This window comes from Lagopus leucura, unplaced genomic scaffold (assembly GCF_019238085.1).
Source record: "Lagopus leucura isolate 7727_CA_CO unplaced genomic scaffold, USGS_WTPT01 Super-Scaffold_73, whole genome shotgun sequence".
Taxonomy (NCBI): domain Eukaryota; kingdom Metazoa; phylum Chordata; class Aves; order Galliformes; family Phasianidae; genus Lagopus; species Lagopus leucura.
Window position 1 is genome coordinate 77,939,427 of NW_024962252.1, and position 14,717 is coordinate 77,954,143.

The 14,717-nt window shown below is 35.6% G+C and overlaps 1 protein-coding gene across 1 annotated transcript in view; it reads right to left on the reverse strand.

The window, feature by feature from the left end:
* Positions 1 to 14,717, reverse strand: part of CAMKMT (calmodulin-lysine N-methyltransferase) — a 194,315-nt gene that overhangs the window by 20,786 nt on the left and 158,812 nt on the right. The window contains exon 7 of the mRNA XM_042887140.1: positions 12,498 to 12,564. Coding sequence (XP_042743074.1) covers positions 12,498 to 12,564 — 67 coding nt within the window. The remainder of the gene's footprint in view (positions 1 to 12,497; positions 12,565 to 14,717) is intronic.

Sequence of the window (14,717 nt, forward strand, 5' to 3'; positions counted from 1 at the left end):
GCTGCTGGCTGCCTGCTGGCTACCAGCAGCTTTTTCAACCCTGTTTCCCTGGAAACTTAGGTTAGAATGGTGAAAATTAGGTAAAGGTAAGTTTTGTGGGTTTAAAGCACGCACTCTAATATTTTAAGAATCTTGAAGCAGAACTGGAAATTGGTAGATGAACTGTGAGCCGTAAAAGGCCACCTTTGGTTCTCATTGCTACAGAAACAGAGATCTGATCGGTACCACTATAGGGATTTGGATTATGATTTTTTTAACCCATATATTTACTATACTTCACACACACAATTAGGAAGGCAGTCTCCTGGAAAACAGAGTCTCCTTCATGTTACTGTCAGGTTTGCACTGAGCACCAGAACACAGCATTTTCTTTGTACACCCATTTTAGGCACAAGGGAGATGCTGCAGGTAGGCAAAATAAGCCATAACGCTGGGCAAAATCCAGAGTAGATGACTTGCCAGGAGCATGAGCAACATGGTTGTCATGTGTGTTGCAACAAGGACTGAGCCAAGGACCCCACATTCAGCCATAAGCCAGTCTTCCTTCACTTCCCTGATGTTGCACGAGGACTGATCTTGCTTACTAGATTTAATACTGTAGTTTTGCAAAGGCCAGAAACAAATTTAAATGTAAGATTTTTGAATTCAATTTTGCCATTAGCATTCAGAAGTATAAGGAAAATCTTCATCCTTGGGGGGGAAATAACCATATAAACTAAAGATAATTTGTATAAAATAAATAATGCATTAAGAGTCATTCTTACCTCACTTAGGATGTATGCACACCACTGGGAAAAGTGGGACTACAAGCTATATATCCTTGCTATCCTTGGACAAAAGTAAATATTACCAGTAAGTGAAGCACAGCTGGGGTACATGATGCTCAATACAGACTGCAACTTGTAAATTGTAGGTAGCTTAATATGGGTACCCTATCTACACTGTTATCTGTTCAATGCTTCCACAAATTTGCATGAGCTGCAATCATACATCTGCATCTGCACCTGTAAAGCAGACATGCCCCCTCGTATTAGGGAATCAGAAATAATTCTGCTCAGAGTCAGCATTATTACATCATTAACACTGATGTCAGAATCAGCCTGATTCTGAATCAAAATCACATAATTTCAATTCTAGGGAAAGCAGTGAATCAGTCAGGATATGTACAAATACCATCAACTACCAATAAGACTCCTATAATATAAACGCAATTCCTGAATTTGAAGAACAGCAAAATCCACTGACAGTGCAAAACCACTGAGATATGTAAAGATGTGTCTAAATGCAGGTGATCCGTATGTACTTTATGCACTTCTAGGGATTGTTGAGGACGTGATTCATGGACTCAGTTGTAAGATCTGAAATGAATACCAAAGTCGACATAAAGTAAGAACTGACTGCATTTCTATTTAAAGAAAAATAGAGCTAGGAAACTCAGAAGAGTGTTAGCAACAGAAATATGATAAAATCAGTCTTCATGAAGTTTCCTATAAAAATAGACGTAAAATGAAACTATGTCATGCCGTAAAAAGTAGTTTTTTTTAATGTCAGTATCATGCTGAGTGCAGCACAAAAAATACAAGCCTTGGTAATCCATCCTTCCTGTTCCCTTTCCAGTGATACTGAATTAGTATATGTAAAACAGACTATTTTCAGAAACAGTGAAATTCAGAACAGATTTTATTTCTTATTGATTATTTAGTAATCAATAAGAAGCAGGATTAAATATTAACATGAGGATCATGGTGCCAAACAATTGGGAAGCCTGAGAAGTTTTCTGTAACATTGTTTATTTCAGTCTGCTTGAATTCTTTGGATGGTCACCTTGAATGGAAATAGCAGATAAGAGCAAGAAAATTCGTGAGTTCAAATTAGGAAAGAAAAAGAAAGTTTCTGAAGGTTCAGGATATTTGTTTTCCACTTTTTTTTTTTTTTTTTTTTTTTTTTTTCCTCCAGAAAAATAAGAAATTTTAAATCTATAATATTTGTAAACCTTTGTTTTGAGGGAAGATGCTACAGCACTAACAGTTGAAATTACTCTGTAAATTTGGAAAGTGCACTTTATGGTCTACTCCTGCCTAAATCACACTGTCAATGGCTTTAAAAAAAAAAACAACAACAACAAAAAACCCCACGAACATTTAAAGCTGTGTAAAACCCACTGCTGGCATTTATTTTGTGCTGGTTTAACTCATATAGGTTATGTTTCTTGGAGTTGAAATTAAGCATTTGGTTTTAGAAAAAAAAAAAGAAAAAAAAAAGGATCTGAAACCCATTGAAAATAGAAAATGTTTGGGGTTCTTTTTTGGCTGTAAGATCAGAAATAACACAGGACCCAAGGGAAAGACACAACTGGAAAGACACGATTGTTAGTGTGTCTGCTGTTAGTAGATGAACACTGCTCACCTGCCGCTTAAGCCAAGATGATGGTGTCTGAAGCTTGGCACCCAATAATGTCTGCTCTATCAAATGAATTTGACCAGTTTTCAGCAGAAAAGTACCCACGTCACAAACCAATTACTATAATTAGCAATCTTGATGGCAGTCCTAGCAAAGAGGACAAGAACTGAATGAGCTATGGAGAATGAATCTTCTCACAGGCAGAGGTGACTTCTGGTTAGAGAGAAAGCATACCACCAAAATAGTCTGAGAAAATATGTACTGATGCTTCGGTTTCTGAGATCATTAATCTCACACCATTCTAAAGCATTAAATTTATTTTAAAAAATAGAAAGAAAAAAAATGAAAGCATGTTTATTAATTTCCTCATTTTGTTTTCTTTTTTCCCCTCACTTATTTTTTAAATTGCCAAACAGGCAAGATCAACTAAGAAAATACATACTGAAAAAAGAGCATCCTTTCTTTAAGTACTATCAACTTACCCAACCCCCAAATATCCCTCTGTGTTTAAAAGAAGGAAAGGAAAAAAAAAATCACAGCAAAACAGCAAACCTAACAAAGGCATTAAGGCACTTCCCCTGCACAGTAATCCTAATTTGTGGAAGACAGTGTAACAAATGTCAACACTCCTTAACACTAGTGAAGTATCACAACAATCTATAACAAAAGACCTGATTTTACTGGGTTTTCATTTCTCATAGAAAGTTCCTCATTACTATTTTTATTCAAATTCTGTTATTCAGTGGATGTCTAAGCAAGTAACTTACATTAAAAAAAAAAAAAAGAAAAAAAAAGAAAAAACAAAAAACCAACCAACTCAAGTTAAGTCTTGGATAATAGAAACTTGAAACATTTCCAAGACTCTCTCAAATGTTTTTGAGATGAATGGCATAGGTTAGAGTAGCTCTCAAGTTAGCAAAAGACACGTAGTGCAAATACAGACAAAAAAATCAAAATTAGAAGAAAGGACAAAAGACAGAAGAGCCTGCCTTGCTTCAAACTGTATTAATAATTGTAATACAGATTTTTTAAATGCCCCAGTTAGCAGATGAACATCTACCTAGTACCACTCTCTACCCACCTCTTCTTTTCATATTTTAATTTAGGTTTCAGTTTTGAAAAGTATTATCATTGGTATGTATACTGCTTCAGGTAGAAGATTGTGTCTGAGGATTTATATGACTTTTTTCTATGACATTAACCAAGCACGTTCATTAACACATTAACAAAAGGCATCACCAGGATGTTTCTCCACGTCTTGATCTTTGTTTGAGATTACTCAGTTTTGTACAAAGATCAAAAAGATGGATATTAACTACTGACAAAGGTGATGTATATACCTATCATTACAACTCCTCTGGATTCTTTCAACTTTGCCTGCTATTATTTCCCCATCCTTATTTTTTCATTAGGCTTTTCTTATTTCTCCATCTTCTTCTATCTTCTGCCTTTCTAAGTTTACTCACTTTGCTCTGAATACTTACGCATTATTTCACCCCCCACAATGCATAACTGGTATCAGAAGACGAAGGTTAAACTTCAAACATCAGGTAACAAACATCAATCGCTCTTCCTTTCCTCTCACGCTTCTACACAGTTTGAGTGCAATATGTGCAATTGCTGATGGAAATTTCCCATATTTCTGATGATTTTGCAGTCCTCATCTCAACATCATCTTCCTCTGAATTTTACTTCTGGGTTGTCTCATCCTCAAATGCAAATCCCAGTACTCAATTCTGTACTACAGGACATCTAGACTCATAACACAGCTTTTTTCAAAGCCTCAGTGAGTGAGAAGCTCATTGCAAGGCTTCACTGTTACCTTCTTTACTTGATCCCTAGGGACATAACAATTACAGTCCATAATCTGGATTTTGTTTTGACCCTCCTCTATATTTGTAAACCTCAACTCTGTTCAGATTTTGCCAATTTTCTTTGCATAGCATTGCTTAGAAGTTTCCTGTCGACTCACTCCACTTTAACTCTTGACCATGTCATCATCACGAACATCTTAGCATTACAATATTGTTCTCTCCTGGAAAATGCAGTCTTTCCTTATTAATATTTATTCAGTAAGCTGCTGCAAAGATTGTTTTTCTTGCCTATAACCATGATCTTGTCACCTTTCTCTTTGTATTTTTCCAGGTAAGTTGCAAGTCTTGTCTTTCAAATGCTTCACAAAAGTTCACTTCCCTATTTGCTATCTCTCGTTCAATATTGAAAGAACAAGTTCCTTCTTTAATCAGCCCTAATGTCAGCCTACATTTTCCACTTAGCTTTTCAAGAAAGCACCTTTACAATTTTCTTCCACTCTGTTATCCACAAACAGTCATAAACTTACTCCATTATCCTTGAAATTCTCCTTTAAAAAAGTGCCTACAAAACCCAGAAAGAGGTTAGGCTACTCTTGTACCTCAACCCTTGTCTATCATGCTGACTACAGGTATCCTCGTTATCCTTCCTTACAATATTTCTCTCTGGTCTTAGGCCATAGACTTTCTAACTGATATTGCCTTTTTGATATGTGTTCATGCAATTTTTGGTGCAACTCATAGTGAAGCCTCATCACATTAAAGCAGTAACAAAAATGAAAGAAAAAAACCCCAAACAACAAACCTAGTTAAAAAAACAAAAAACAAACAACAAAACAACCGAACATCAAAAAACCAAAACACCAACAAACCCCACAATCTTGGCTTTCTTGTCTAGAAGTTGCCTGCTATAAATGGACAATAAAGTTACTTAGTCCCCTTATTCCTCATTCTAAGTGTATCTAAGCAACATACAAAGGCTGCTCTGAAAGTAATGCCTCCTTATTTATTATGTTGGCCCATAATGCCTGAGGCAGATGTTGATGGTATGACAGTAGAGGATGAATCTTCCCATCAATATCCCATTCCATGTTGTTGTCGTGCGACAGATGGCAGCAGACAGGCAGTCTGACACAATGGCTTCTGACACGGAAATGTGGATGAAGGAAAGGCGTGTCACTGAATGCCACCCACTGACATTCAGTGATGCTTGCTGAATGTTTATGTAAACAAAACAGTGGATGTGAGCACAGGGGGATGGTGGGTTGTGCATTTCATCAGAAGTCACAGCGGCAGTGGGTTACTTCCACTGGGGCAGATTTTTATAAGCATGGCATGCAGGCTCTTGTTCACTGTTGGTAAAAATACACAGCTAATGGTGATGACTGTGAAAAATAATGTTTTGTAGCAGAGAATTTGCTCTGTCTAATAATGTTATTGTGCTCTTTGCATCTGTTGTAGCTTCCATGGAAATAAATAGGAGGCATTACTTTTGGAGTGGACCACGTATTTTGCTAAAATCTAAATGGGAATATTACAGTTATATGTCTTCAAAAATAACAGTCTTAACACTCACAGTTTTGCTGTTAGTAAATTTTTGGGGCATAATAAATACACTGCATGTAAATACAGCTGTTTCAGAATAAAAGTTTCCATTTTGCAGACACATCACAACCCATCATTCAGCACAAGGGAGAATATCTTGTATAAAAATGGTATTAAAAAAAAAAATTCTCAACACTAGCATTTGTGAAATTGCCTTTTCCTTTCTCTCCTCTGCATCAATTAATTCTAAATCTTTATTTAGGAGACTGACTACAGTTTTTAGCAAGTTTCACATAGTTCATCACGCACAAAATGAATAGTTCTTACATTCTAATTCAGACTGACGTGATAGAGTATTTTATTATGGTATAGTATTTTATTATTAATTAAATGCATCATTTCAAAATACAAGACAGCTTAAGCACACACAGCACTGCTAAGATCAGTGAGTATAAGCTTTGTAAAAACTGGGTTTTTGAGTAAAAATATGAAAGAAGACAGTTTCTTGCCCTATGGAAAATAGTCTATCCATGAATATGGGGAGGAGAATCAAGGGAACAAGAAAAAAAAAAAAAAAAAGTGAATTAGGAAGGACCAGAAGGACTGAATGGGGGGCAAAAGTTTGAAACAGCAGAGGCTATGGAATTCACACATGCTCAGATTCTGATGGCAAAAGGGATCACTACAATCATCTAAGATTTCATGTTGCTTCATGAAGCCCATATATCTTGGGAAATTAATACATGTTTAAGAACTGCATTCATTGTTTAAGAAACTACCACTTCCCATAACAAGATGTCATAATGTATTATCATTCTATATCAAATCTCATTTTTTTTTCTTGACTGAATTTGTCTAGCTTCAATTTCTACATCTTGTTTGGTACTTGTAAACTAGATTATACGGTGATCTTCTATTAAAGGTTTTTTTCCCCACATGTGACTTTCAGATCAAAATCAATTCATTTCTTAACAATCAAGTCTCTTCTTTGACAAGTAAACAGAGCCCTTTAACTCTCTCATTTCTGAATCCTGATTCACTCTTATGCCTCTTTCCCAAATCCCTTTCATTTTCAATATCACATTTAGAGTTTGAATAAGTGAATATTAATAGAACACTAACGAAATAAGCAAAGGTGACACTATAAGCATCATTTTGTCAAAAAATTAAAGTTTATCCCAACTCTCATATGTCTGTGGCAAAGATTAGCAGAGGGCACCTGTGAAGATGATAGCCTACTGAAAGTGTGTAAGAAGTACTTGATTGTCTATTGAGGCAGAGCCAAGGTAGATAATGAAGGACAGACAACGGTACAATGGTAACATCATGAACCAGGGAACACAATATAAAGATTTACGAAAAAGTATGGTAATACAAAAAGGGCATAGGAATAAAAAAAGGAAACAAACAAAAATAACCCTTAGATTCTAACACCTCATGGACATTTTCCTTTTAAGCTCTGGGAAGAAAGATGCAAGTTTTCTCATAGCAATGGTCTCCATCCTTCCTTCCTGTCCAGTCCAAGAGAGTACTTGACATCTTTGCCAAATTATGCACTTAAAGCTAAGAAGGGGGCATAATAAAATGCCCTGAGGATTTAACTGAGAATTATTTCAAATAATGCCATGCTATACTTTTAGATAGTACATACTTTTTCTCTTTTCACATAGAATTTTCTCAACAAATCTTGCTAATTTTCTCTTCTCTCTGCTCACATATTCTTACCTGTTCACATAAAGTTGATAGACAAAACTACAGTAAACTCCAAATTTATTAAACCTAAACAAATGGCTGAGATACACAAAACAAACAAACAAACAAAAAACCCAAAACACTAAGAAACCCCAAGGTTGGAAGTCAGTGAAAGTCAGACGGTACTGTCAAGCAGTAAAGAAAACTGCTAGAAGCATGATATCATCCCTCCAAAGCTGAAATTGCAGCCAAATGGAGAAAGGACCACAGACTTTAAAAATTAAGTCAGACAGACTAACAATACTAACAGTAGTCTTCTTTTGCTCTAAATCTTCCTGCCAGCTAATGATTAGGATATAGAATGAGAACTCACAGAGGACAGCATCATTTCAGAGAGATGAAATTAATTCTTTGCACTAACTGCAGAAGAAACTGAAGACACTTTCATCACAGAACCCCTTTATGATGGAAGATGTCTTCTTTAAAAAGAAGTCCTACTTTACAAAACTTCAGGAGTTCTTAAAAGGGGTCAACAAGTATTGAGATAAGGGTGATACTGGGTAGGATAGGCTGCTTCTGATTCCAAAAGACTAATGGAGAAAACCCTCACCAACAACATTTAAGCAAAGTAGACAGCCATGGGATAAGAGTCCTGGCAGGGCTAAAGAATGAAACAAAAGACAGGAAACAGAATAGTAGTAAATGGTCAGTTCTCACAATGGAGAGAGATAATCCGTGGGGTTTCCCTGGGACCTGTTCTATTTAACTTGTTTCCAACTGAGGAGCACTGAAGTAGCAAAGTTTGCTGACACTATGAGGTTATTCAAGATAGTAAGGAAAAGAGCAGGCTGTAAAGAATTGCAGAAGGATGAAACTGAGGTTTGGGACAATAAAATGGCAGATGAAATTCTGTATGGATAAATGCAAAGTGGAAAACAGCAAAAATAATCCTGGCTTCATAAAGGAAATGGAGAAAAATTATAATTACCAGAAAGCTCCTTACTTTATGACAGACAGTATCATGAAAACATTACATGAAGACTGCCCAACTACAGTCAAAAAGCCAATCACTGTTAGGCATTTTTAGAAGAGGAACAGAAAGAATACTTATGGCACTACACATATATGTAATCTGCACACATTTTAAATGCAGTACTATTCACTCTAATCTGAAAGGTAGTAGTCTGAAACCAGGAAAGAAACAGAAACGGGCAAAAGTAAGATCAGAGGTATGGAATGGCCTACACTTGAGTTGAATTTTCTCTGATCGCTACAAATACACAATGGGCACCAACAAATGGACATTGTTTCTTCCCACATATACATAAAATTATCAAATGAAGACAGCAGCAACCAGAAGTCTTTTCTTCCTAACAAAAGAGCAGAAAATTATTCTCCTAGCTGTGTATGCAAGAACACCACACGGGGAGACTGAAGAAGCAGTTCAAAGAAACTTCCTTCAGGGTTATGAAACTGACAAGCACAAATAATTCAATAAATATGCTTCAAAAAGTTTGAATTCAGCAACACGTTGATTAGATTGGTTGAAAACCTAGGAATTTTTATTAAAGGTGTCCTGTGTTGATAGAACCTGTTGCATGATTCACTGAAATTAGGACAGCTAGAAAGCTGGTTTACTGGAAGAACACTGCAGTAAGATTAAAACATTCACATGCTGGCAGTTACAGAAAAAGAAGTAATTAATAGAAGAATGGAATCATGGCTGTTGAGACCTGTGGTGGTACAGCTCCCTGGGTCACTTTATGATCTCAGGATAAATCAGCATTCTGTTGTGTTTGTCACAAGTGCAGTGAGTTGGGACTATGAGGCACTCCAAGACTATATCTGGAACTCCTGCTGCCTGGAGAAGTACTGGAATTGCATAGTTGGTGGGAAGTTCACTTCCGGTTACTTATATCGTATATTTATATATTTTTTTGTGTGTGTGAGTTCTAATGCTTACTATAAGATGATCAAAGAGTGCACGATACATTACTACTAAATAAATCAAATAGTGCATCATGCAACAAGCATTCCTCTCACTGTTGCATGTACTTGCTTATACCAATGTGAAATGCAGTATCTCTGGACCAGCTCTTAGCAGCTAAGACTAGACTTGTCTATGCCTAAAACTCCTTTGAGTTTAGGCAATAAATATACAAACTCCTAAGAGTCCCGCATCAGCAATAAGTATACAAATTTTGTTCTTAACAGTCAGTCTTCTTAGACAAGTGAGTCTGGTGGAAGAACAATCTCCCTCGCAGATGAGAATAAAAAAGGCTGTTAACCTTTAGAATATATTGCAAAGCCTTCTCCCTGATAAAGCTTTTCCATTGTCATATGTATTAACAACAATTCTTCAAAATTCTACAGCATAAATCCCTATTTCACTGCGATTTTCACATGAAGAAGGAAGAAAAAGAGCAGAGATTCTATAAATGTTATTCCTAATTTGATAGTGGTAGACATGTTCAAAGCAAACGCGCTATGCATGTTGCACTACTAATAACTGATGCTACAAAGACTGCTATCAGGATAATTCATAGGCTAAGTTATAGCATAAACTTGAAGTGGTTCAAGGATAATTTCTCAGCTGTGAGAACAATGAAAATCATCAAAGCTATACACAATATTAATAATTCACTTCCTTATGGCAAGTCATCTGTAGTAATTTGGTGGCATTTATTTATGTACCTATTCCCAGTAAGCATTAGCAAGGAATTCTGACTATACTACTAGAAGCTAAAAATAAACATAGAATTCCATAACCATTGCTCAAGCATATTGCTGACTAAATATCTATTATTACAACACATAATATGTCAAACTGCCAGTTTGGCTTACATTGCTGTACTTTTAAACAACAATCAAGAGTTGGCAGAGAGCTAGATAAGTGCTAATTTATTGCATTTTGTATAAATCTAAATAAATAAATGTATGGCAGGTTGTCCTAAGCTAACTTCACTTGACTGATAATGGATTGCTCCTTTTTGTGTCATACATTTTTTGGCAACTTTTCCAGGTCTACATTTGAATGCCTGAAATATCATAACTGAATCTCCTACTGATCATTTGTACTCCTGGCTCAAGGAAAAGAGTGTAAGATCCCAAAGTGAGAAAGAGATGCAGAGAGAAGGGCCTATTTTTTATATGTTATAACACCATAGTTTTCATTGGACACTGCTTAAATGGCACTTAAGAGTGAGGAACACATAATGCCTACTCCAGATCAAATTAATGTTGAAGTATGTCACTTGAACCATTTAGAGCTTGCTAGCTCTAAATAACATAAAAGAAGTCACTTAATATCACTCTGCTTGACAGTGTTGCATTTTTCTCTATAAAACATTATATCATATTGTGGTTTTTTAGTTAGCAAACTCCAGGTTTGGGGTAGTAGGAAGAGTCAGAGTTATGGTACTATTTCGGCTACTACATCAGCATTTTAAGCTTCTTCAAGGCCTAGAGGTGTGATCAAATGACTTTGCTACTGTCATCATCATCAGTGAATCTGAAGGACTGATCCACCCATTAGCACTTAACAAATAACTTAATGTAAAAACCTTATTTTTCACATGAGAAAGCAACTAATAATGTGTATAATAAAGATTGAATGATGGCCACTGCTTATTAGAACACCTATAAGAATTTACAATTCTACAATGAACCTAGAAGAGTCTTCAGAAGTAAAAATTAAACTCAGTTTTATTACGAGAGCCTTATATTTTTATACAGTACTTCACTTGATTTTTAAATTTAATTATTTTTACGCAAACAACAACCCCAAATCCACTGCACTCAGTAAGTTAAACACTTGACATTTTTTCTCTTATAGTGCAATATTTTATAAAGTCTGGATATGTTTATTAATTAGTGATTATTAACACCCAGTAAACAACATCATGTCTTGTAAAAACACAATCTTTCTTCACAGCATGAAGCCAAAATCTATTATTCACTGATTCCATATGCTGAAATACACTCAAATGATCACAAATGACCTTAAGCATTAGATAAATGTAAATGAGGACAGGGTAGAAAATGTGCTTTTGATTGATATCTAAAAGACCAGGTTTGAAGTCTTGACAAGGGATGAAATCTGAAATCTTATACAAACTAGATGGTAATTGGAAACCTACAAAATCTAAGCTTCTGCACAGATGTACTGCACAAGTCTGAAGTTGCTCACAAGTGTTCAGCACATGGAGCCTCAAAGACTATTCCTGGACTCTTGTGGCCTTTGTCTATTTGGGAAGCAAGTATTAGATACCTAAGTTCTATTCACATATACCCCAACAAAGGCAGAATTTTCCTAAGAACTCACTTAAATAATTTCTTCAACATAGAATGGCTACATAAGCATAGAATAAATGATGTGAATGATAGCCATTGAAATTGTATGCGCTTAGCCCTCTACATTAATAAGCTTATTCTGCTCTAACAACTTGGGTTTTTTTTAGCCCCTTTTCAGCTTTACTGTAGCCACTTTGATAAGACTGAGAACCTTTCCTCTGGAATAAGATTCATTTAAAGAAAAAAAAAAAAAAAGTGAATTTTTAGGCAGACACACGCACTATTTCATCTTGGGTAGCCATCTCTGAGCACGTGCTTTTTCACAACTCTTTACCTTAAATATGAAGAGCTTTAAAATTTGCTCTTTAAATATTAGAAAAAATGAACAATCTTCACATTCTCTTCTGATTCCAGGCCCTACCGCACCTGGACAAGAGGGAAATAGTTAAATAGCTAACTTCAGTAGCATCAATTACAGGGTGGATCAGGAAGGGTTCTGGAGATGGAAACCAAACTCTCTGGACCTTTACAATGTTCATGCACCAGACCACACTGTTGGAAACAGTTGAGTTGATTTTTAATACTTCCAAATTGCATCACTTGTGTCTTGCATCACTTAAACCATGATACACATGTATTCTTGCTGTATACACCTGTGTCAGTGTAAGTAATACGTCACAAATTTACACATTTCACATTCACACTAAATATACAAATACATGCGAGAATCCATAAAACACTATAGTAGAATCTTACCAGCTTGACACTTTCTGAGTCTTAAATACTCCTGCAATTACATTTCTTGTGATGATGTCACTTACATCTGTATTGCATTTGTTAAGAATTATAAATAAAACTAGAGCAATAATAAAAGTAATCAGAAATACTTTTATACATGAGTAATATATTCATAATGTCTTTAATCTATTTGGTTTTCAAAGTGCATTAATAGTCAGTCTGTGCAGAAGCATAAATTTCATAATGCTAATCTCATTTGGCTGCCATAAATCTACCCAGCCTCTTGCTCTTGTTGCCCACCTCTATTGAATTAACACTTCATTAACACTTCAATTTCCAGCACTGCTAGTGCTGTAGCTATAGAAGATGCAGGAAAAGATTTCCCTATCTTACTTATATTTAAAAGGAATTATTATTTACAACTATAAGAACTACAGAAATTTCTTAGCATGCTCACTTTGCTGTTTAGTTGGTGCTGCTTTCAACTGTATCACTAGATCACAGTAGGGAGGCTTTGGAAGCTTTTGGTTTTGAGGTCCAGTACTGCAACAAGGTATGCACATTTATTCTTGGCTCTGTATGAAATCCAGCATGTATCAGGAGTACCTTCACCTGTAGTCAAGGGAGTTTCTAGTTCATTTGCTTTCTTGAGAAAGCTGTGGAACTGCCATAGAGGAGAGTATAAAGCACGCCTTTTGTTCTCCATAAGCACTGCAAGAGTTCCTCAGCTTCACATCTCTGCCTCTTTCAGCCTGGAAGATAGGTAACAAATTCGGATAGCCACTCAGGCAGGCCAATGCAAGAATTTTCAATCAAAGGGAGCAGTGTTCAGTCACCTATGCCTAGGAAGATAACCTCCATAATCAATCATTTGTAGTTAGTGAGAAGCCACTGGCAAGTAAAAGGTGTAGCAAGTAACCAAGGAACTGTGAGAACATTAATTGGCATCCAGTGTGAATCCATATGTATTTGAACAGTTCACTCTCAAGCATCAAAAATTACCTGAAAGGAACAATTTTGATAAAGACCTCAATGATAGTTCATTCTTAGTTAAAATACAGGAAACATAATGCAAATGAGGAGGATATTTCTAGGTGTGCAAAATAAGTTGGATGCAAGTGCTCTTTTAAGACAACTGAACACTAATGTAAGACTAATTTTAAAAATGACTAATGTGACCTTTTCTTTGTTATGCTGAAATCTTATAATGGGCCCTCCTAAATTTGTTGATCGTTTAAGATAAGTTATTTTAGGAAAGTCCCTATCCAAACAATGTGGAAGAAAAGACAACTGGTAGTTTGTAAAGCCAAAAATTAGAGATGAAATGACAGAGGAGTGGTTTAAACAGATCTCTGGACTTTGCACATGCCTTTTAAATCTTTTCCATGTGGTCATATACATGGTCAATACTTGTGAAGCAATACGAAGGCACAGATAATTCCATGAGCATGCTGTTTTTTCAGTGAAGGTAGAAGTAACATTAATGATAAATTAGCTATACTTCACTTAAATTATATAAATGGGCAAAACTATTAATAATTGTTATAGCCATGTTAACACTAGGTTTTTTTAAATAATTTATAAGCCCATGTCTTCAGGCACTCAGGCTGAACATGACCTCTTTAACCTAAATTTCCCAGGACTGTTGAAAGATCCATACGCTATATTTTAATGGCCATTATAGTGTACTGCAACAATGTTTTGTATTATTGATGCTTTTAGACAGCAGTTCAAGTCACTGCATGGTGTGAAACAGAGCTAAGGCAGGAGATACACCGCCTCTCTGACACAAGAGACAATTTCTTATAAAAATGGTATCTTCAGATATGGCTACGATGAAGTGCAGAGAGATGCTTTCAGCGTTCTGCATAAATCTGTCACAGAAATGACCTAAATTGAAAAATTTGTAACGGGATGAAAATCACCCAAAATTTCAAAGAGAAATGAATTTGATACTTTGCCTATGTAAAACTTCAATATTTGATGTAAATATCTATATTTTTCTTTTTAAAAACTGTTTTCATTTAAAATGTCATGAAAGAACTTAGACAGAATCAACAATAAAGTTTTGAACAAAGCTGAAAAAGCAAGACCATCCATCTTTACTTCATTGATTTGGCAGTGAGAACGACCTACTAAACAATTAAAATCTGCCAATGAAAGGGAAAAGGAATGAGTTAGAATGAAATCTTTTCAATGGCTTAGTAACTAAAATTATAATATCCATTAAAAAATTCC